The 25,543-nt window shown below is 36.0% G+C and overlaps 1 protein-coding gene across 5 annotated transcripts in view; it reads left to right on the top strand.

The window, feature by feature from the left end:
• The first annotated feature begins 1,595 nt into the window (after positions 1-1,595).
• The window catches only part of LOC110464934 (thioredoxin reductase 1, cytoplasmic-like), a 32,863-nt gene continuing 8,915 nt past the window's right edge, over positions 1,596-25,543 (top strand). Inside the window, exons 1-9 of one of the 5 annotated variants that reach the window (XM_021520414.1) lie at positions 1,596-1,769; positions 9,492-9,666; positions 13,856-13,916; positions 15,171-15,257; positions 19,540-19,667; positions 20,556-20,628; positions 21,322-21,390; positions 23,937-23,987; positions 24,431-24,468. In XM_021520414.1, coding sequence (XP_021376089.1) covers positions 9,562-9,666; positions 13,856-13,916; positions 15,171-15,257; positions 19,540-19,667; positions 20,556-20,628; positions 21,322-21,390; positions 23,937-23,987; positions 24,431-24,468 — 612 coding nt within the window. In that variant the 5' untranslated portion in view covers positions 1,596-1,769; positions 9,492-9,561. The other 4 variants (XM_021520415.1, XM_021520416.1, XM_021520417.1 and 1 more) reach the window with 4 other exon arrangements.

The following is a 25,543-nucleotide window of genomic DNA, read 5'->3' as shown; positions in this document are numbered from 1 at the left end:
AAATCTTACAAAACCATAAGCAGAATTAATTTTAACTATACAGAAGTCCGTCTCTCCTCGAGTTATCGGAGTATTGCAGAGAACCATGGTGCACTTTCACTATTTCAAAAGCACAGTTCACGTATGTTATGTCACGGTGTCCAAAAGTTATGTCCAAATGTGAAGATGTTTTACCAATGAACACGGTAAATGCATACTACTTCACATCCTCGACACAGCATGCTACTTCTTATCAATTGTACAAAGAACTGTTCGAAATGACAAAAGAAAGCGTAGCTACAATTTCAAAATGTAAATAATGTAACGGCCGCATCAAATTTCTATTGCTGACAACCTGGGAGGGCTTTATTAAATTGGTCATCAATAGCAATGTGTGTTATAGGGCCATAACAACATTTGCTAAAATATTCATTCCTTAAAGATGCGGAGTAGAATGATTATTTGAGATAGACCATTGTCATGATGTTGAGGTGTTATTTTGCCATTCCGTATAATGTAAAGCAATGTTAGGTCAGTTACTCTTCTTAATGTAAGACTTCAGAACACTTTGGTAACAATTAAGACCTATTTAACTAAAGATAATTAATATAAGTTTGTACAATTGATAAGAAGTAGCATGCTGTGTCGAGGATGTGAAGTAGTATGCATTTACCGTGTTCATTGGTAAAACATCTTCACATTTGGACATAACTTTTGGACACCGTGACATAACATACGTGAACTGTGCTTTTGAAATAGTGAAAGTGCACCATGGTTCTCTGCAATACTCCGATAACTCGAGGAGAGACGGACTTCAGTATAGTTAAAATTAATTCTGCTTATGGTTTTGTAAGATTTCGAGAGAACCTGTTGAGCCCTTTGAGAAGGACAGCCGTAATAGATAGTCTCAACATGCATTTGTCAGAAGGATCACATTGCTGTTATTGATTCTTTGTATTTGTGTTCATAAGCTCGTCATTGAACACATTTACTGACAACTTTGAGATACATGTAAAAGTGTGCCAGACGTAGGACAGACGGATGTAAAAAGCAATATTGGTGACTTGGGTTGACATCGTAATACACGGTGTCCAAAAATACTCTATGTATTGAACAGCCATCTGTCCAGGGAGGGTCAATAATGGTATGAAACGTAACAGTTATGACGTCATAATAATGATGACGTCAACAATATGTACATGCATATATATATATGACATAGCCTACATTAATGCCATGCATGATTTGGTAAAACTGGTATACATGAAAAGTGGCGGTCAGTCATCTATGTTGTAGGTTAACCAGTCATAATGTCTCCAAAAACTATCTGTTGTAAACCATGCTCAAAATTAGTGCAATGAATACATTTTTTGTTGCATGATAATATATATACATTCATTTCATTTTTGGCTGCATTATAACTAGGAATCCCTTTTCTGTATCAAGTATATCCTGGTTACTGTTCTGGTCTATACTAGTTACTCACATATGCATTAGACCTATATCATTAATGTACTACTTTCTGACCCAGGCTCCCAATGAGGCTTCCCCATATCAGCGATGAATAAACACTTTTTTCGCGTGACGTACGCGTCATTGTAACGAGGCTCGGTTCTATAAAAAGAATCACGTGGTTGGCGGGATTACATAGCTCCGTTACGGGGGGTGTATTAGTGTGTACAAGATTTGTACATGTCATTCACTATAAATAGAAGTATTGAGACGATAACGACAATTTTAATCCGCCATTTAGACTGCAGAGAGCTGTCAGGAAGGAGGTTATCACACAGGTACGATACACACAACTTGGGTTTTCACCCATTCATCCTTCAGGCGTTCGGCCATGTTTATCGTGGACCCATGTTTCAGATTCTCTCATTTGTTCCAGAGAAATACGCTTTCGTCAATAAGTTTGCTTGTATTCATAATATTCTGTTACATTTTACATAACTATTTATACGCGGCTAAGACAGTTGTCATACAGTACAGTACAGTACATATTTTACAGGGACGGTCTAGGCACAGGGGCTTGTATTATATGATAAAATTAGCCAGAATAAATATATACACACAGGTATTTCTAGCTAATTTTATCATATATGTCTATACAAACCCCTGTGGTCTAGGGTAGCTTCCTATTGACAATAATATGAGCCTGCAGTCTTGGTCCAATATGACACTCAATCTGACCTGATGACCTAATAACTGGGCAAATATGGCAATATTGAATTAGCTAATTAATAAACCTATGGCGAGAATTAGTATACTAGTACAATGAGTTTTTTATCCTCCGCTTTCATCGAAACGGGGGATATTAATTTGGGTTTATCCGTCTCTGTCATGCTCATGCTTTTCCGTGCAATAACTATAACAAATGTTAACCGATTTTCTTCAAACTTGGTCACAGGGTTAAATGCCCTTGAAGAGCTTGGCCAAGTTTGATGACCACTTTCAGCGGACCCCATTTGGCGGAGTTATGGCTCCTTGAATAACGAAAAACGTCATAATCCGCCGTGCTTCCTTTCTGTGCAATAACTACAACAAATGATAACCCATTTTCTTCAAACTTGGTCACGGGGTTAAATGCCTTAAGGGCTTGGCCAAGTTTGATGACCACTTTCAGCGGACCCCATTTGGCGGAGTCATTATCTGCAGTTCCCGCTTAATAACTCGAGCAAATATTAGATAAGGCCCTTTTTTTCTTCGAGTTTCAAGCTATACATTATGTCTCAAAAGCACGATACTCACATGTGCAGACCTACATAATGTAACTCAATAATGTTTACCTACAATATGTCCTGAAAGCTGGGGATATAAATTCCACGAAGTTGCTTGTTACATATAAAGGGATATGGGAATTCTACCAAAGGATGACGAAGTTGAGGTCTGCAGTGCCCAAGTTATAGCGCTATTCTAACCTCAAATTCTAGAACTTTTATATCACATCCCCCCCGCCCCCCCCGCCCTTCCCTGCTACAAGTTATTACTATTCTGTAGGATACCTGGGAAAGTGCTGGACCTGGTCCTGGGTTTGAATCCCGATGTGTGGCTGTACAATTTCCGGCTCCTATTAGGGTAAAAAATAACACTCTGTGTTTGTATTGGTCATTAGAAGATATAAAGTACAGCATTTGCTTACGGACCACAGAGATCTGACCATGAGAACCAATTACAGTACGTTTGTTTGTTTGGAACTGTCCCTATATAGTTATGTATCAGGAGCTGTATCAATAGTGTGTAAGGTGCTTGTAAACTTGACACTGGTGTACACATGTGGCCCCATCTGGAGAACGGTGACAGTGTGATGGACCTATACGGGGNCTGCTTTCAAGGTCACAGGGGTCAAATATGTTAAAAATTTCAAACAACTATATCCTAAGAACCATTTGAACTAGAGTCATGATACTTGGGTATGTTATGTAGACCAGCAGTGCGAATATATTTCTCAATTACAGTAATGAGGTCAAAGGTTAACTTTAAATGCTAGTCGGGGGTCAAATGTCAACTTTGGTTAACAGCTTTAACAATCTTCTTCTCAAGTTCCATAAGGCCCAGGGTTATAATATTTGGCCAGTAGGTACCTGGGATGGAGTGCTATAAAGTTTCCTCATTAAAATGACCTTGGCCTGCTTTCAAGGTCACAGGGGTCAAATATGTTAAAAATTTCAAACAACTATATCCTAAGAACCATTTGAACTAGAGTCATGATACTTGGGTATGTTATGTAGACCAGCAGTGCGAATATATTTCTCAATTACAGTAATGAGGTCAAAGGTTAACTTTAAATGCTAGTCGGGGGTCAAATGTCAACTTTGGTTAACAGCTTTAACAATCTTCTTCTCAAGTTCCATAAGGCCCAGGGTTATAATATTTGGCCAGTAGGTACCTGGGATGGAGTGCTATAAAGTTTCCTCATTAAAATGACCTTGGCCTGCTTTCAAGGTCACAGGGGTCAAATATGTTAAAAATTTCAAACAACTATATCCTAAGAACCATTTGAACTAGAGTCATGATACTTGGGTATGTTATGTAGACCAGCAGTGCGAATATATTTCTCAATTACAGTAATGAGGTCAAAGGTTAACTTTAAATGCTAGTCGGGGGTCAAATGTCAACTTTGGTTAACAGCTTTAACAATCTTCTTCTCAAGTTCCATAAGGCCCAGGGTTATAATATTTGGCCAGTAGGTACCTGGGATGGAGTGCTATAAAGTTTCCTCATTAAAATGACCTTGGCCTGCTTTCAAGGTCACAGGGGTCAAATATGTTAAAAATTTCAAACAACTATATCCTAAGAACCATTTGAACTAGAGTCATGATACTTGGGTATGTTATGTAGACCAGCAGTGCGAATATATTTCTCAATTACAGTAATGAGGTCAAAGGTTAACTTTAAATGCTAGTCGGGGGTCAAATGTCAACTTTGGTTAACAGCTTTAACAATCTTCTTCTCAAGTTCCATAAGGCCCAGGGTTATAATATTTGGCCAGTAGGTACCTGGGATGGAGTGCTATAAAGTTTCCTCATTAAAATGACCTTGGCCTGCTTTCAAGGTCACAGGGGTCAAATATGTTAAAAATTTCAAACAACTATATCCTAAGAACCATTTGAACTAGAGTCATGATACTTGGGTATGTTATGTAGACCAGCAGTGCGAATATATTTCTCAATTACAGTAATGAGGTCAAAGGTTAACTTTAAATGCTAGTCGGGGGTCAAATGTCAACTTTGGTTAACAGCTTTAACAATCTTCTTCTCAAGTTCCATAAGGCCCAGGGTTATAATATTTGGCCAGTAGGTACCTGGGATGGAGTGCTATAAAGTTTCCTCATTAAAATGACCTTGGCCTACTTTCAAGGTCACAGGGGTCAAATATGTTAAAAATTTCAAACAACTATATCCTAAGAACCATTTGAACTAGAGTCATGATACTTGGGTATGTTATGTAGACCAGCAGTGCGAATATATTTCTCAATTACAGTAATGAGGTCAAAGGTTAACTTTAAATGCTAGTCGGGGGTCAAATGTCAACTTTGGTTAACAGCTTTAACAATCTTCTTCTCAAGTTCCATAAGGCCCAGGGTTATAATATTTGGCCAGTAGGTACCTGGGATGTAGTGCTAAAAATTTCCTCATTAAAATGACCTTGGCCTACTTTCAAGGTCACAGAGTTTAAATATGTTAAATATTTCAAACAACAATATCCTAAGAACCATTTGATCTAGAGTCATGATACTTGGGTATGTTATGTAGACCAGCAGTGCGAGTACTTTTTTCAATGAAAGTTATGAGGTCAAAGGTCTACTTTAAATGCTAGTCAGGGGTCAAATGTCAACTTTGTTTAAAAGCTTTAACAATCTTCTTCTAAAGTTCCATAAGGCCCAGGGTGATGATATTTTGCCAGTAGGTACCTGGGATGGAGTGCTATAAAGTTTTCTCATTAAAATGACCTTGACCTACTTTCAAGGTCACAGCGGTTATTTATGTTAAAAATTTCAAACAATAATATCCTAAAAACCATTTGAACTAGAGTCATGATACTTGGGGATTTTATGTAAACCAGCAGTTAAAACATTTTTTTCAGTTACAGTTATGAGGTCAAAGGTCAACTTTAAGTGCTAGTTTGGGGTCAAATGTCAACTTTGGTTAAAAGCTTTAACAGTCTTCTGCTCTAGTTCCATAAGGCCCAGGGTCATGATATTTGATATGATATTAACAAAAGAAACAGGTGAGCGATACAGGCCCTATGGGCCTCTTGTAATATATATGCATATGTTTCTGCACCAGTCTGGTGAGTCCTAATTACTGTTGGGAATCGGTTGAGATTTCAACATCGATGATCGGATATAATTGGTTAGTGTTAAAAAACTGATCGATTTTCGATTTTTTTTTTTTAACAATGGCATGGCTTTTCCTTTTATTAATACTATTAATGAAATTTCAACTTTGAATCAAACCCTAACACTTTTGCATGAGGTGTTTGAGCACATTTTTGCTTTCAGTGGCTTATGCCGTGTATGTCCAACTGACGAGTCCTGAGTACACTATAGTATGACATAGACCTCCCGTTCTCTCTAATTAGTGAAAAGGAAAGTAGAACTCGCACTTCCCGTTTTGAAAACAATCATCGATGTTGACATATCTCATAATCGATAGTCGGGAATCGGTTGCCTTTCAGATGAGATATCGATTATAAATTCGACCTAAATTAACCTAATAATTATCCAATAGGTGCCGAACTAGTTGCTTCCTGGCACATAATGAAAAGACTTTTACAGAAAAAAGAATCACCAGTCAGTGATATTTATATACATATCTGTGTTCTCATAAAAAGCTGGTTGTTGGCAAAAGTAGCGTGCTTTTCATCAACTTTGAACCAGCAAATTTCTCTGAATATATATACATGTAGTATAGGTCAACATTATTGCAGGTGAACCTATATATGTCATTCAAAATGCTATTCTTTTCAAGTAACCACCAATTTCAAAACATAGTGAAATCACCGAATATGATTTAATTTTAGTTCCAAACTGCAACATGAAAGTATGTAACTAATGAACGGCACACAGGTTTGACTTCCCAAATATAATATAGAAGGAGCGAGCTGTGCTCAAATTGTTATAGATTGTCATCCTGTACATTTTAATTTCCTGAAAAGAGCAGAGCAGGTATACTTGAATAAAAAATTAAAGCTGTCAGTCTACAAAAGCTTCATAGCAATTAAGCTTAAAGTTTATTAGTGTTTATTTCTGTGATATGATGTCATTTAAATTTGCGGACTGTGTTTTGGTACATGAACTCTTCCAACATTTGAATTGGAAGAGTTCAAATGTGTCTTCAGGGGTGAATGAGTTATTAACCTCCCAGAGCTATCATGTACAAACATAAGGCTGAAAGTCAGGCTTTTATGACGTATATGGTAATCCTAGTCGCTGGTATTTACCTGCCGGATGTCAATATATGCAGGTAAAATGTATACATTAGGGGTGTAAATATGCCTGTACGAGAATTTTGCTTGCCTTATATATTGATTTCTGACGATTACTACATTAAATGGGTCTGTATGTGCGTGGCATCATTTGCTTTAATAGTCAGTGTTGTGATTATGTTTGTTGAGGCATATATATGATATTGGTTGTATATTGTGAGGAAGTGTTCATTTATACCGGTATATATGTTATATACAGTTGTATATCTCGACTCGACACAAACAGGAACTTGTAGTAACATGCATGGTAATAATAGTTTGTGTATTGCCTTTATCTTATCTTATATTATCTCCGTACATCATCAGTGTTTTCTGTGTTTATATCTACACTCAAGTAGAGTTATATGTTTTAGATAAAATATTTACTTCTGATAATGATATGGATACTGAGACATTTATAATATCAATTGTACAAATTCATAAAATACGATTGGTTATGTCCATAAGTGGATAGAAACGCAATCATGCTTGGAATACATATACAGTACCTTATTTGACCCAATAAGGGCGCAGGCTTTGGTAAGTGAGAGAAGGGACGCCCTTATTAAGTAAAATGTATGTGCCATTAATTGTGGTATATACAATAAATGGACATGTATTTGTAATAAACTTTTTCACAAGATCATGTGATTTATATGGAATGCAATTAGAATAATACAATACTTTTTTATGACTTTTAGGTTAGCAGATCTAGAGTGACAAATTAGGCAATTAAGGTATCATGCCTGATTTTAATCAGAATTAATGGCACTTTGTAGACAGTGCATTGCAAAATATATATTATAACATTTCCCTCTTTCTGATTTGATGCTTTGTTATGAAAATATCTTATGAACAAAAGAGAATACGATTACCTTTGATCTTAGTATGTCTAAGGTAACGTCACTCATCATTTATACATAGTTGATGCCAATGTATATCAACAATTCATTTCTTAGTTGTGTGATCAATATGTTCACGTATTTGCTACATGGCATGGAAATCAACATCCTCGGAATTTCAGGGGTTAGATATCTCTCACTCATGTTCTCTGCACCCCTGGAATATGTCAAGTCAAAATCGAAGACACATATATATATATAACTAGTTAGCTACATTTGATTGGTTTCAGGTGAAATAAACTGACCAATTACTTTGAAGAATACAGATCATTGACATCCAACTTCAAAGCCAGTCACTTATACTGTTAAATTCTCTAGATCTAGATCTGCTGTACTTTGTGCATATCTTAAATGACATCAAATGATTATACTAGTCTAGTTGTATCATCAACAAGAATGTGCATACAGAACTAGAGCCTTTTTAAATAAGTGAGTGAAATCTCTGGAATTACGAGGATGGGAAATTAACGATAATAATTTTAATACTATGGCAGGTTTTAGTTGTCCATATGATTACAGTAATAATTCTACTGTAGCTTTGTGCTAGTACAAATTTCCTTTTAGCTTGATCGGTAGAGTACTGTGTCAGACTCACTGGGAAGCTAGGGGTCGTGGGTTCAATCCCTGGTGGAAGCATACAATTCTCTTTCCTTTTTCAATACTATATGCCTATATATAGGTAACCCTTATTGGAATCAGCATAACTTAAGTGAGGATATTGTACTTTTTATGACCCCGCCATAAAATAAGGGGGGGGGGGGGGGGGGGGGGGGGGGGGGGGGGCATGTAGTGTTGCCCATGTCTGTCCCATCCATGAGTGGGGGCATTTATTCAATGTTCTGTTGCTCTTTGTAATATTGTAGAAAGTTGGTGTTAGAGTTATCCTCTTCTCTGGCTTTTGAAAGTACAGATAAAAGGATATGACAGTCTACAACATAATTTATAAATATAAGAGTTAGTAATAAATAAAAAATAAAAAAGTGATATCTTCATGTACAAGGTATAATGACCTGAACCAAATTGGCAAATTTTCTGGGGAGAACGTTAACACTGCCAATGTTTCTTAGTAACAAAAGTAAAATAATTAATTACGTAGTTCAGGAATATATATTTATAGACACTCCATATTAGTTAAAACACATGTCATACCATAGGTCGTACCTGGTATGTGTGGTCTAAAAGCATTCACATGTGTGTTCAACTGTCACTTAACATTAATCAACCAAATTACATTTTGTGTATTCATGTACAGATTAAATTTGATTTTTTTTTAGTAAATTTTACCCAGACATGGGGTTGATTATTAAATTGGAAAAACAAACTACATGTACCATGGAAATTGTTCAAAGTAAAATTGGTCCATCATTTGTCATTTTAAGTTGCAAGTACAATTTGTATGTGTATATGTACAATACACGTATAGATCACTTCGTCCGACCAATATATCAGAATAATAAAACTTTCAGTTTGTGATTGACATCCGTTGTAACAGCTGTATCTTAATTACATTCTTATGGTAGGAGATCAATTTAAGATTTCGTTTTATAACACAACCTGAATAAAATTAGATGCAAATGGTGCTAACGTTAACAGATATATATCTTTTAAGTTATGTTATTGACATCAAGCTTTTGATAATTGCAGGTGTTGACGTCACCTCTAGTTCAACATTAAGCGTTGTGGTTCTCCCTTGATCTACTCTTCCCCAGCCAAGATGCCCCCTGTGGGCGCAGGTGGCCTCAAGGCAGAGGTCATGGACCAGGTGGCCAAAAACAAGGTCATGATCTTCAGCAAGACCACATGTCCCTTCTGTTTCAAGGTAAGTTCAAGGTCATCATATTTAGCCTTACCACATGCCTCTTTTTGTGTGTGGGTTTTTTCTAGTGCATGATCTACACTTTGTGCTGTGACAGTGTCTATGTGAAGGTACCAAGGTTGAGGTCAAGGTCATAATCTATAGCAAGATCACAAATCTGTAACATATTTTATATCGAACTCGGGTTCGATTCCACTCACAAGAGTGATTAATATAAGTTGAAATAACTTGTTTCATAATTATTGTAAAATAAATAAAGTTTATATTTATATGTTTTAGGCTAGGTATATATATATGAGGTTTGGCAAACAAAAGTACATGAAATGTCTGCATGAATTTTAGTTCCATAATATTGGTAATAAACAAGTCAAAAAATTGGTTTTACTGTTTCACTCGAGTGAAAAAATATTGATATTCTGCCGCACTTGTGAAATATGTACAAGTATGATATTTAATGGGAAGCCATGCCAGTAAGTAACTTTTGTATATCATGGTCATGTTCATGTTCCAGACCTACACTGTACATGTACCAGACCTACACTGTACATGTACCAGGCCTACACTGAACATGTACCAGGCCTACACTGTACATGTACCAGGCCTACACTGTACATGCACCAGACCTACACTGTACATGTACCAGACCTACACTGTACATGCACCAGACCTACACCGTACATGTACCAGACCTACACTGTACATGTACCAGACCTACACTGTACATGTACCAGACCTACACTGTACATGTACCAGACTACACTGTACATGTACCAGACTACACTGTGCATGTATATCCAAGATTTAATATCTTTATCTCCTGGCATCCATCGACTTAGACTACTAGTCTGGAGTGGCTGAAGGGAGGTGACTACTAGTCTGGAGGCTGAAGGGAGTTGACTACTAGTCTGGAGGCTGAAGGGAGTTGACTACTAGTCTGGAGTGGCTGAAGGGAGTTGACTACTAGCCTGGAGTGGCTGAAGGGAGTAGACTACTAGTCTGGAGTGGCTGAAGGGAGTTGACTACTAGTCTGGAGTGGCTGAAGGGAATTGACTACTAGTCTGGAGTGGCTGAAGGGAGTTGACTACTAGTCTGGAGTGGCTGAAGGGAGTTGACTACTAGTCTGGAGTGGCTGAAGGGAGTTGACTACTAGTCTGGAGTGGCTGAAGGGAGTTGACTACTAGTCTGGAGTGGCTGAAGGGAGTTGACTACTAGTCTGGAGTGGCTGAAGGGAGTTGACTAACTTTGGATGGATCATACCTAATATATAAAGCCTCGGAGATTATAGAGTCAGGAGTCAAGTGTTGAATTAATGAAAGGCACCTTTGGCAGAGGAACACGGTCGAATATGGGAAATGGGAGGGGGGGGGGGGGATAAATTTTTTTAGTCTAGTCCAGACTACTCCATATATGTCGTGGTAAAGGAGGGACTTTGATAAAAAAAAAATGTGATACTAGAATGTATCATTATGCCAGGATCAAGGGAATTCAATGTTTTATGATTTAAGGATGCAGGGATGAGAGACCTGGTAAAGGATTCAGGGCTCCAGAATATTTTTTGAAACCAACTACAAGGCAATTCATTTAATCTGTTTGTGTACGTTCACTTTATTGTCCGTGTGTCACTGACTCTGAAACTGGCACTGCCATGTTCATGTATTTAAACTGCATTCAAATTCAATCTGGACATGTTCAATTTTTGTTTGTCTGTCTATCTAGTGCAGTATTAATTTTCTTTTGCGACTTAATCACTTTTTTAGCTCATTGTCAGCATAGTATTTTTTTCATCTTTTTTTTTTTAAACTGCTCATCGTTTTGTAACTGTGGTAAATATAAGTTCTATTTTAAGAACAACAGGCACCAGATGTGTATTTCGGGATGTGTCTGCACTTTTCCAGACCAGAAACTGGATGTTCATTTTGGGTTGTTTTTGGACTTGCCATACACAACCACTTCCTCATCTCATACAGGCTGAGCATGATAATTTTTAACAAATGGGTTTATCTATAAAATTTAAACACAGCGTAGAGCAAAAAACATGAGTGCACTTGTACTTAAATTTGATGTTCAAGAAATGTACTCATTCGCCGAACGAGTTGTTAGTCTAAAACCTCTTGCCAAATCTGATTTCCACGTCTCGTGGACGAGTGGGCGAGGGTATGAGATAAATCTTAATGGCTATTCATTAAGAATGTTAGTAGACATTTTCAACTAATTTGGGAATGAAGCCTGGCCCTTTAAGTTTCTAGACTAAGAGATTCCAATGTTGGATAAATAAAAAGAATAAACCAATACACCCAAACAAATCTATATCTACGTTCTAACCCATGATCACCAGTACTCAAATAATCAATAATAGGAAACATTTTCTGTGTCTGGTCTAGATCTAGACTCTATACACGTATATAACTAACAAGTGAATGATTACAGGCATCATGGGCCTCTTGTTTTAGTACATGCGTTCTTAAGAACTGTCTGTCTACCAGTCCTTTCAGTTTGAGAGTAATCACCATTAGTCCTGGAATCATTGATTAACTACACGATGAACTACCCTCATCAGTTCCTGTCAGCTTATATATTTAACGAGGTTCATTAAGAAAAGTATCGGGTTGTAGCTAGGTGTAAATCAATATAACCAGTACTTTCCTGTCAGTACACTGCTGTGTTAACTGTTGCATCTTAGTTCTCGGTCTTGGCTCACCTGGTCTGAAATAGGCCGATAGATTTTAACCTGGTTTTTATTGAGTAAGCCTGGATCAAAAGGGGATTCAATATTGTGAAAAATGAAGGAAGTTACCCCTATTCTCCCAAATCCCCATCCTACATACATATGTACCCCTCCCGAAGAGCTGAGGGGCAGAGCCCAATAGGAAAATAATGTAAATCCTGAACGGTATGACTACAAAAGAGGATTCTTTATCGTGAAAAATGAAGGGATTTACCCCTATTCTTTTAAGTCCCCATCCTATATATCCCTCCCTAGAAGCTGAGGGGCAGAGCCCAATAGGAAAATAATGTAAATCCTGAACGGGATGACTACAAAAGAGGATTCTATATCGTAAAAAATGAAGGGATTTACCCCTATTCTCTCAAGTCCCTATCCTACATACTCCTCCCGAAGAGCTGAGGGGCAGAGCCCAATAGGAAAATAATGTAAATCCTGAACGCTATGACTACTATCTACAATTATAGAGGAAGGAATTTCATTCTAATTGAGCATCCATTTCAGTATCCAGTGATTTTTGGGACACAGATATCCGAGTCCTGTACTCATGCTTTTCCTGGTATCCTGGGGTAAAAAGGATCAAGTGTTTATAGAAAATGAAAACTTTGTGCCCGCTTGACCCTAAGAGGCAGGAGAGCAAGGTCACGTTGAAGAAATATATATGGGGACCCGGATGATGATGATCAAATTATGTATAAGTGAAGAGTACGTCTTAGGATAGAAGACCAGATCGAGAGTGCACATGCATGTCATGTACTAAAATGTATAGGGTAGATGTCTTGCCCTGCTCTATATAGAGAGTTAAGGCCCCTTGTGTCACTAGGCGTCACTTTACCCGGGACATGTCATATGTCGTGTCACCTACATACAATTGTCAAAGTTTTATGAGATGATAGCGTTTCATGCATATGCTAAAGTCCAGTCTCGTGCCCAAATTATACCACTATGGGTCTTTGTTTGGTTATAAGATACTGAAATTTGCCCGAAGGTAGGGGACTGGATTGCATGCAACATTGTCTTCTTGAATTTGTTTGGGTCAGAATTGAAAAGTGAATATGGTTGTCGTTAATTTAGATAACGATAAAACAGATTAAGTAATTTTTTTTAAGAATGTATTCTTTTCTTTTTGTATGAGGCATCTACATGTATCAGGGGAGATAAGAAATGAAACTGTGTTCTGCTGCAAGTAAATTAAATAAAAGTTTAAAAGAAAGAAAAGAACATTCAAGATCAAATTAGGAAAAAAAAAAGAGAGAAAAAGAAGAAAAACAATCTGAATATCATTGGGAATTTTGTCAAATTTTGCTCCAAAAATATTATTATATATAAAGCAGAAAAAAACAGTATACATGTACCTGTATATATATATATTCCTTTTCATTTTATCTGTCTATAGCTGTCTCTCAATAAAATTTTACCTGTTTGTCCTTCAATAATTTTCTTACCTGTATCTATCTTTTCACTTTGCAGGTGAAAGAAATGTTCAAATCCATCGACCAGGAATATGGGGTGACAGAGTTAGATAAGATAGGTAAGTAGAATCAGCGGTATGTCTGACCTTACACGTGTGGTCCGGTGGCTGTATCACCTAACAGGACTAATGGACGAGGCCAATGTTTCTAGCCGTGTGACAGCATCGATATCTTTGAGGCTTTGATGTAGTTTACCTGTAAGCCATGATTGGCACTGAGATGGCTGTGACAGACATAGGACCTGATAGAATTTTATGGATTGCTAAATTAGACTTGCAGTGTGATGATATATAGGACATCTTTCTAGGGCAGATCTCTGAGTGTACATTACTAGATAGAATTTGTTAATCATTCTCTCGCCTTCCGTAATTGGATAATCTTGTTACAGTGTACAAGATCACATTCTGATGGATTAAGGGAAATTTATTCAGATGTGTTGATGAATGAAGAACTGGTTTGAGAATAAACAGTCACATGTAACAAGTTTGTAACAGGAATTGAATACAGGAAGTGTAGATTTTCTGACAGTGAAATGTGTTGGCTTCAGGAATTGTGTATAGGAAATGACGATTTTCGGACATTGTAACATTCTGGTAACAGGAATTATATATAGAAAGTGTATGTAGGTTAAGTGACAGTGAAATGCTTACAACAGAAACAGTATATCAGAGGTGTAGATTAATTCTCTAGAATAAGTGTTGTATTCTGGTCGTGAAATTCAATCTCCTGAATGCTTTATCAGTGTTTTTGAAGTACTAATGAAATGGAGCATTGGACCATGTGGATTTTTTGAAATCCTCGTTAACTGTTTGTGAGGAGGATAATCAGAAACATCCTGGTGTTAACTGTTTGTGAGGAGGATAATCAGAAACATCCTGGTGTTAACTGTTTGTGAGGAGGATAATCAGAAACATCCTGGTGTTAGTATAGGACTGGGACAGACATGAGCTCTTCACAAAGAATAAATATGGGATCTGGGTCTTCCTCGGCGGCCGTCTTTTCATTAAAACTACGAAAGAGAAAGAAAAGAAGTCCAACATGTATGCACCCATTATATAAGTTCATAAATAATTGATGATAGCTATAGACATCCAGTCAAAAATCAAATTGCCAAAAAAAATAAAGTTTTAAAATTCTTCTGAATTTTCATATCGTATATAGTTTTAGTTAAGTTTTTTTGTTTGTATTTTGTTTGACAACTGTTTTCTTAAATAAGAAGTTCAGACAACTGTTTTCTTAATTAAGAAGTTCAGAAATGTCTTTGTTTTGATTTCTTTTTTAAAAGATCATTACTAATGATGTTTGTTTTACAGCTAACGGATCAGACATACAGAACACACTGCTAGAAGTTACCGGACAAAAAACAGTGCCAAACGTATTTATCAACGGAAAACACCTCGGTAAGTCTGATTTTATTACCATCCAAACTGATCGAAATATTATCATGAATGACTAGATAGGGAAGTTTGACCTTTTAAAAATTGTTTTACCTAAAAAGATTGACCTCAAAAAATGTTCATGTGAAATTGACCTGAATTTGACCTTGAACTTCAGGACAGGATTTTCCAGGTTAAATTTTACCTCAAGAAGTTTTTCCTGTGTACTGGTACCTTATGTCGGTTAACAGAAACCCTGTTCAGCTGTATATTCTTGGTGATATATATAAAACGGTTTTGTTGTACAGACTGTATTATATAATAAATAATGAATTAGCACAGATTTACTGTGTCTTCATGATTTATATCAGAAGGCATGGCCAGAGATCAATAACTGACCCTTTTATACCCCACAAATAATCAGGTCATGATCAAGTTGCATTGGTTCTGAATATCTGTAAAAGAAATTGACAATAAGTATGACAAGGAAATGTGATTTCAGCACCAAATGTGTCCAGTTGACACTGTAGAAAAGCACTCAGCTGGTCGACTTGAAATGAAATATTGCTATACTATTATAGTCACACAATTAACCTCTGTTATATCAGCTGGCTTTGAACATGGATACAGGAATATTAGGCCAGTGTATTATATATATGTATGATATAGATATTTCATATATATAAGAATGGGCAAGTTCAACTGGAACTTGTGCAATAATTGCAAAATATATTATGATATGATAAATAGCCATGTAAAAAAATGTTTGGCACAGAAGTATTGATTTTGCTTTACAATTAATTACTGTTCGTGTTTGGTTCCACCAATACATACAAAGACTTCAATGCCTTTTAATTAAATGATCCTGAGTTCTTAAACCCCTGTATGAAGAGTTATTGCCCTTGATGTGCAATTTACTAGCCCTGCACATCAATGCTTTAATTTTCTTCCTTCAAATTGAATAAAAAGGGTGTCATTTAATTTTGTCAAAACTTTAATTGAAAAAGAGAGGAAACTAACTTGCACTGGAGCTATGCAGTTCATGCAGAGCATAGTACTGGAAGTTGGACTATGGCCTATGGGTAATAGTTTTGTTCGGCCTAAGTAAAAAATATATTTAGACTAAATCAAAATTATGTAAATTCATGTTTAATAATTCAGACAAAAAATTGCTATTTCATCATGTACAATATCCTGGGAACTAATCTGTAAATATGGGCCATTTAAAGAAATGGATTACTTCAATGCCAGATTCACCATTGTCGAAATAAACGCAGCAACGTATTATTGGCTCAGCAAGCCATCACTGTATACCCTATATAGAGAAACTGTTTTTAGAGCTACACACAGGTAACAGTTACGGCAATCAGGAAGGTAGCTGAAATGCTTTGACAGACTCATTTGGTAATCATAAACCTAATATTGAAGTGAAGAATTCTGTTTTTAGCTTTCAGTGACCATGTGGAGTGTCAATTACTGCGCTAACAAGATTAAAAAACCCACCTGAAGTTATATTATATCAAATATTTAACTTAGTGACCACATTATTAATATCATTGTGCTAGTTCATTAAAAGTGATCCTACTTGTGCAGATACTGGCTATAGGGAATTATTGAGTCACAAGAACATTTACTGGAAATATCATAAATGTGGGCACATCTATTGTTAGTTTATCTGGTACAAAGTACCAGGGTGAGATTGTGTGGTGGTGCTTCGATCAGCCACTATCGTAATAATAATAATAATAATATGCAACATTTATATATAGACCGCTAGCGCTCTATATAGTTTGCAATATTACTCTTGGGCGCTTTTCAATGTCCATCCATCCTGAAACAATTTTTGTTAGCACCATTTCTCAAAAAGTGTTCAAGGGATTCTTTTCAAATTTCACATGCAGGTTTCCCATGGTCCCTTGTTATGCATATCAAATTTTGGGACTGATCACAAAACCAAATTGGCCAACAAGCAGCCATTTTGAATATGAGAGTTACAGTTTGTAAGAACTATTTGAATTTCTCTGGAAGCACTGGAGGGGTCTTTCTCAAATTTCACATAAAGGTTACCCATGGTTGATATATATATATAGTTATATAGTTATTCATATCAAATTTTAAGACTGTAGGGAAAAAAACACTGTTACCTTTGCATTTTAAATTTACCTGTATGTTTGTTACCTGTGTAATGAATTTACCTGAACATGTTTGTTTCCAGTGCGTTATAAATTGACCTGAACATGTTTGTGTCATGTGCATTATGCATAATAAATTTACCTGTACATGTTTGTTACCTGTGTGTTAAAGATTTACCTATACCTGTTTGTTACCTGTGTGTAATTAATTTACCTGTACATGTTTGTTACATGTGCAAAATAAATTTACCTGTGCATGTTTGTTTACAGTGAGTAATAAATTTACCTTAACATTTTTGTGACCTGTGCATTATAAATTTACCTGTACATGTTTGTTACCTGTGTGTGATAAATTTACCTGTACATGTTTGTTACCTGTGTGTAATACATTTATCTGTACATGTTTGTTACATGTGCATAATAAATTTACCTGCACATGTTTGTTACCTGTGCGTATAAATTTACCTGTATTTGTATACTTCTTTGTGTTATAAGTTTACCTGTACATGTTTGTTACCTGTGTGTTATAAATTAACCTGTACATGTTTCTTACCTATGTGTAATAAATTTACCTGTATATGTTTTTTACCTGTGCTTAATAAATTTACCTGTACATGTATGTTTCCTTTGTGTAATGAATTTACTTGTAAATGTTTATTACCTGTGCATAATCAAATTTACCTGAACATGTTTGTTATTCGTGCGTACAATGTAATAAATTTGCCTGTGTACATCTCTCTTACTTGTGTGAAATACATTGCAGTATAAAAGCAGCACTTGACATATTGCCTTGTCATCTAAGAAATTCAATCTACATGTAGAATAATGTAACCTTCATAAAATGATTAGAAATTCGATCTAAACCTTCATAAAAATGATTAGAAATTCAATCTACATGTAGATCAAAACCATCATCAAATGATTACAAGCAATAAACTGCATCTGTAGCTTCCGGGAATCTGTGATAACGATTTCCATCATAAGATGTCTATGTCAAAGTCAGTTACCAGCAGTCTAAAACAGTCAATAAGAAATATATTGGCTTGCAGATGTTTGTGTTCGAAGTCTATTTTTGTATGTATATATACATCACCATTTGTTTCAAAGCAGTATTAGTGAGCTGTTATGTCAGTGTACCAGAACAAATAAGTAGCTTCATCACCTGTATATCACAGTGAGGAAAAAAGTAAGGACAATATTTCTGTGTGTTCCCCAAGCTAAGCAGTGCCAAGGTGATGTTTCTAATCAATACGTATCTGCTTGTCAAAGCCATACATATACAGCTATCTAGGTACACAGAGGACTCTTCTGTAGAAACACAAATCCTTATAAGTACTAGATGTTATAAATTGTGCAACTTTTTCTGAACAATCCTTATCAATGTCAATGTCAAGAGCTTCAGTTGAACAAAAATGTTTGTTTTCAGAACTAGATCACTTATAGCTATGAAGATGTGATTTGTTGACAATTTTTGTGCTATTGATGCATATCTTCATTGAATTTGATCATGAAGAGGTTATAAGTTCTGTTATCAAAAACATACATCATTAAAACATTAATGACAAAGTGGTATTGTTATAGTAATAAAACAGTCTTCTTGTACACAAAGATGGTTGTAATACATTAATGCCACTGTACATTTGTATGTATATACCAATTTATGGAGTTATGCCCCTTTGATGTATAGCATTGTTTGTACTACTCCTCTCAAAGTACTACACAGATTTGAATGATACTTGGTAAACATAATGTTGATATTGAGGGGATGTGAATAAACTATATAGAATTGAATTACCTCCCCTTTTTATGGAGTTAGCCCCCTTCTTTTCATAGCCATTGTTTGCACTCCACCATCGCAAGTATTGCATCAATTTGATTGATACTTCATACATACAGGTAGATATCCCTGTAGGTCAAGTATTGAGAAAAGAATGCCTATTCTTATAATTCTGGAATTCTTTGTGTAGATGTGGAGGGAGAGGTTTGGAGGAGGGATACATATTAATCAGCCGTCCTGGGACAGTTCTTGTTATTGGCAAGGTTGTAAAAGTTCTACTTCCTATCAGAAATCAGATGTCTGCTCACATATCATTTATAGCATATGTATCATCCGTTGTTTTACTGTATGTTACAGGTGGTTGTGATGACAGCCGTTGTTTTATTGTATGTTACAGGTGGTTGTGATGACACACTGAAGGCACATAAGAACGGAAGCCTCCAAGCCATGCTGCAAGACGCGACAAACTACGACTACGATCTGATTGTGATAGGTGGGGGCTCCGGAGGTTTGGCTGCATCCAAGGTAATGTTTTAGTAAATAAATCCACATATATTTCTTTTAAAAGCTGTACAATAACTAACAAAGCTGGAAAAGTTGTGAACTTAATGAACATGAAACACAACATATCTGTACTGTTAAATGGGACAATATCCGATACAAAGGAGGGGAGAGAGGATTTGGTAAAGAAGAACCTTCATGTACTTGGCATATACTTACTAGTAAATCATATTAAAATTGAATTGGTCCAGTGTTAATCTCAGTATGGTCTGTAAGGATTTCTGGAGTAGCAGGTGTATAGGAGGACTAGTACTATAGCTTGGTAATTTTAGTGTGCTCCACTTTGAGGTCGTTGCAGATATTAAGGCTGAACAAAAAATCATGTTCGTTTCCTGTTACATGTCTTGAAAAAATCTGTTGAGTAGGCACAGAAAGTTAGAGATGGTAGAGTTACCAGAAACAAACAGCATATCTTACTTGGCCTTATTGAATTTGTATGTTGACATGGACGTTTCTTGTAAATCCAGATATATCAAAATATGCAATTTAAGTCAAAACAAAATATATGTTTGGTATTCTGTTCCATGGTAAATTATCGGGTCTGTAAGTCATTTGGCAAAATAATTACGTCTCCCCTTCAAATGGCCGAAACAATGAAAGCGATGATTAATACCTCTTTCACAACTACTGATCATGATTGCACCCAGTATGGCCACTGCGATTTGGTTTTCGATTGGGTCTATTTACATCTGCACTGCTAACCCCCGAAATGACGCAAGTCTTCGGTTATATAGTCATTGCATTTATCTATTGTATCAATTTATGAACCTTCATTTAGTTGTGAGAAAACAATTTCTGGCTTTTGAATGATTTAGATGACTTTCATGTAATGATGGTGACCGTGTTTTGCAGGAGGCTGCATCTCTCGGAAAGAAAGTTGCTGTGTTTGACTTTGTACAGCCTACACCGGTAGGGACAACATGGGGTACGTCTACCAAACCACTCTGTCATCATTGAATATCATTTGTTGTGGAGAAATAAAAACCATCTAAAAAAAAATTTTGGACTGTCAGTAATCGAATGAAATTATATCGAGCTTTAAAATAAGTTTCAATTATAAACCCAGTTGTACCGTCATTTTAGTACATTTTTAAGTGTCTCCTTTAAATAACTTTGATTTACAGACAATATCTAAATCTGAAAGAATTATCAGATTTTGATATGAAAACTGCCTAGTTTACTTTCTACTGAAGTTTGTTATCAATCAAAGTTGATTTTGCATATAATTGATGCCAAGCCAATTCTGCATATTTTATGAGGGGCCCATAATCTGATTTGCTTATAGTTTTCAGGTGTGTCAGATTTCTATTCAATAGTATATACATTCTATATAAGTCATGTGCGTGGCTCAATTTTGCTGCTCTGCCAATTTCACAAATATTTCGTGAGGCTTCAGCTATCGATTGGCAGATGATTTCTGGATGATATTTTCGGAGAGGATTATCAGATTTTTCACAAAACTTGTGCTGCAAACATATTTTAGGAAACAAAAAAATATTGGTGCTTATTTTAATTCTTTTCATGTACAACAATGTAGGAAGTGTTTAAACTGATATTAACTATTTACAGTAGAGGTCTGTCTACACACGCTGGGAAATACATTTATCTTGTTTTACAGGTCTTGGTGGCACCTGTGTCAACGTCGGCTGTATACCCAAAAAGCTGATGCACCAGGCTGCTATTCTAGGTAAGTTGGTGAACTTTCATCTCCATTTATCCTTGCATCTTACTATAAATGATATTTCTTCAGGAAGTGTGGAAAGAGAATTTCAAGAAGCTGAGAAATTGCATACAAGTGGAAGAAATAAATTCAAAATTTGATGTCTTTTGATCATCTGAAGGCTGTTGATATGTCTAACAGATATTTCTGACTGGAAAAGGATTGTTTACGTTATGTTAGGCCAGATAAATAAATCGGCAATCACAGACCATGCCGCACAGAAAAATCATGTGATTAACTGGGATAGCTCCAAAGTTTTGGACAGAGAGAGAGCAACATGTTCAAGCGGCAGATAAAGGAAGCCATCTGGATACGCCTCAGTGGGCCAGTTCTAAATCGAGACGAGGGGGTTCAAAGACTCTCGCACATCTATGACCAGGTGTTAACAAAGCGTAGCTGAATCGGGTCATTTCGGTACATATATTAAAACTACCGGGGTATTATACATACGCATAGCAATCGCATCGACATAGATTTTGTGGACAACTCATACACATTTTACACCTTTGTGTATATACGCTTCACTGGTCATTTGTCTGATGAAGGTGACAGTGTACATATTGTACTATTCATTGAAACGTCACATAGAAATTTTTATTGGTTGTGTAAAAAGAACTTTTAATAATTTATCCCATTTAGTCAAATAAAACCAATTCCTCGTTGTTGAATTCATTTACATTTAAAAAATCACAGTGTCGTTTAATGATATAGATTTACAAAATTATCTATACCTGTAGGACACCGCCACTGATAAAAGTACTCCATGTCATAATGAGAAATCATAGAACCTAAATTTGTACGACTTATCCACATTGACAATTTAATAATTACTCCTTGATTCTGGCTAATTAAGCCTCATTGCATGTTATGAGGTAATTAACACCAATTTCCAGATATTTTATCAGTTCACGGTAAAAACTGTAAAACGATATCAAATTCATTGATTATGCATTATTGCTATTAGGTGATCACAGCTGGTTGCTTAGGTAACTATCTCAAGAATCTGTTGATTTATCAATATCCTATCTTATGTAGCGTAAGTTTGAAGGTCAAATTCTGGATCTCCGAGTTCGTTAATTTCTGTGGGTTTCATTGTTCTTCACTGTTCAAAAACAAATATCACTATTCTTAGTTTTTCTGTCTGTCACACATTGCTACCTGAACAAAAATTTCCCTAAATATTGTTATAAAAAGTACTTCCTTTATTTTGATAGGCGATAGCATTCCAGACAGTAATTTTCTCTAAAGATCTATAGATTTCTCTAACTTTTAATTTTCTTGTTTTGAAGATAGGTAGAAGCTGTGTATATATTCAATAAAGTTCTATATAATTGGACAACATACTGTGGACAATAACGTCACAAATATTGACGAATTTCAGTAAATATCCTGGTTAACTTTTAAAGGCAGTGTGCAGGAAAAGTTAATAGATGAACAGAATCTGTGCATGTTAATTATAAATAAGTTATAAGCACTTTTTAAATGGTATGGATTTTTGTAAAAGTTGTTGATGCCTATTATGGCAAGTCAAAGCTTAAAGATAACCAGAACCTTTATACATTATTTTAATGAGGTCACATGCTCTTTCTCAGTTCTGATTGGTTATAATGTTTTTTGGACTATTTCTCCTCAATGAACAAGTTTTTTTCCAAATTTGTGAATATATATAAATGTCCAGGCTAAGTTATTTAATAAGGTCACAAACAAACACTTCATCAATTCTGATTGGTTGATACTATAATTTATTATATGGGCCTATATATATATTTATCGCACCTCGGACAAAAATGTCCAAAATCCATTGGTTTAGAGCTGTCACGTGGTGACCCTCTAATTTTCTATATAGGGTCAGTAGGATTCCATTATAGGGCAATATGGCCGCCCACTGCTCACCGCTTCAAAACTAAAACAACAGATACCGGGTACCTGAATATTCTGAAAATGATACAATGCTCACCGTAATTCCCATTCGCTACATTGTATCGTAAAATGATAGGAGTTGCTTCCCCTACGCCAGGCAAAATTAGTAAGACGCTGTCGCAAGCGACCGTCTTTTGTTTTAGCGTGGGTGCCGTCCCCTTATCTAAGCGTTTCGGTGACATTGAGAGACAACAGCACAACAACAACATGGAGAGATTTGGGCAGACGACAACGGAAGAAATAGACAAGAAGCGACTAAACAGTCACTTTCATTTTAAGCAAAAAGGGTCCTCGATGCGATAAATTCGTTATATAGTCAGTTACTGACCCTCTACAGAACCATAGAGGGTCAGTAAGATGTATAGGAGGCTCGGGCTCCGCCCTCGCCCCCTATAAATCTTACTGACCCTCTATGGTTCTGTAGAGGGTCAGTAACTGACAATATAGCTATCTTAGGGTGGATTTTAATTCCACTAATTGGTTTGTTTTGCAATAAAATTGAATGCAAGCTCTACAATGAAGACACTAGGAATGGTGAGGAGCATATATTAACAGTGGAAAGTATGTTAATAAGTTTTGTCGATATTTTACAGGGCATAGTTTGGAAGATGCAAAACACTTTGGATGGAAGGTGCCAGAAGATGGTAAATATTCCTAAGAAGAAAATATGAAGCAATGAAAAACAATAATAATAGTTCTACACAGAAGAGGACTACTTCAATTTAAACATGCATTTTATTTTCTTCTCATTCTAAATCTGTACATTTGATAAGCTTGACTTATTACATTGATATATAAAGGAACATTAATATAGAATGTAAGACATGCATGTGTTTGCTACAGGAGTAGTAGGGTGTGTGTCATGGTATACATCATTTAGGCTGTAGTATACTCTGCTCTGCATCCCATTGATTAAGAGTTAAATTATGTGATAATTATAATATTATTCTTAAACAAGTTTAGGAAGGGATTTGTAAAGTATCAAAACATTTACTTTACAAAATGTGTTCTGGGGCATAAAACAGAACTATTTACTTAAATGGTATACATAGTTATTCTGATAGATAATGTACTCTGACTTTTTCAGTTCAACACAATTGGGACACAATGAAAAATGCAATTCAGGTGAGATTTTTGACATTAGTTTTCTATTAAATCTATCCGATCGTCTGCTAAGGTTAATGTCACTGTGGTTTATACTGTACAGTTCATATCCATTTGTGTGGCCAAATGTTTGTATCACCTGGTCACGTGCACGCTAGTGATTTTAAGTCATAAGTATATTGAAAGTCTTTATACATCTTGAATTGGCCGTAATATTGATATTCCTATGAAAAGAAAACTTCATAAAGAAATGTAAGATGAATACATCTTCACAGTTATACATCAAATGTCATCAAACTTTCTGGGATTTTTATCAATTTCTGGGCATTGATCTTACAGATTTTGATTCAAACCTGTAAGTTTGACTTGTTTTTAGCTCACCTGGCCCGAAGGGCCAAGTGAGATTAGGGCATGGTGCGGCGTCCGTCGTCCGCCCGTCCGTCGTCAACATTTTACTTTAAACAGTAACTAAAAGGCCTAGGGTGATGATATTTGGTCAGAAGCATGCTGGGATGAAGGGCTACCAAGTTTGTTCAAATAAATGACCTTGATTTACATTCAAGGTCACAGGGGTCAAATATGTTTAAAACCTTTCAACAACTTCTTCTGAATAACCAATAGGCCTAGGGTGATGATGTTTGGCAAGAAGCATGCTGGGATGAAGGGCTACCAAGTTTGTTCAAATAAATGACCTTCATCTATTTTCAAGGTCACAGGGGTCAAATATGTTAAATTCTTTAAACAACTTCTTCTCAATATCCAAGAGGCATAGGGTGATGATATTTGGCCAGTAACATGCTGGGATAAAGGGCTACCAATTTTGTTCAAATAAATGACCTTGATTTATATTCAAGCTCACAAGGGTCAAATATGTTTAAAATATTTAAACAACTTCTTCTGAATAACCAATTCCGTCTTTGCGTATTGCAGAGTTATCTTCTCTTGGGAGCAGGTATTGATTGTTACGTCATTGGTTTGTGTGAGAAAATTATGTTGTTTTCTCAAAAATTGATGACATTACTCTCACAAACAAGTGACGTAACAATCAATACCTGCTCCCAAGAGAAGATAACTCTGCAATACGCAAAGACGGAAT

This window comes from Mizuhopecten yessoensis, unplaced genomic scaffold (assembly GCF_002113885.1).
Source record: "Mizuhopecten yessoensis strain PY_sf001 unplaced genomic scaffold, ASM211388v2 scaffold11043, whole genome shotgun sequence".
Lineage (NCBI taxonomy): Eukaryota > Metazoa > Mollusca > Bivalvia > Pectinida > Pectinidae > Mizuhopecten > Mizuhopecten yessoensis.
This window is presented reverse-complemented; position numbering and strand designations above follow the sequence as displayed.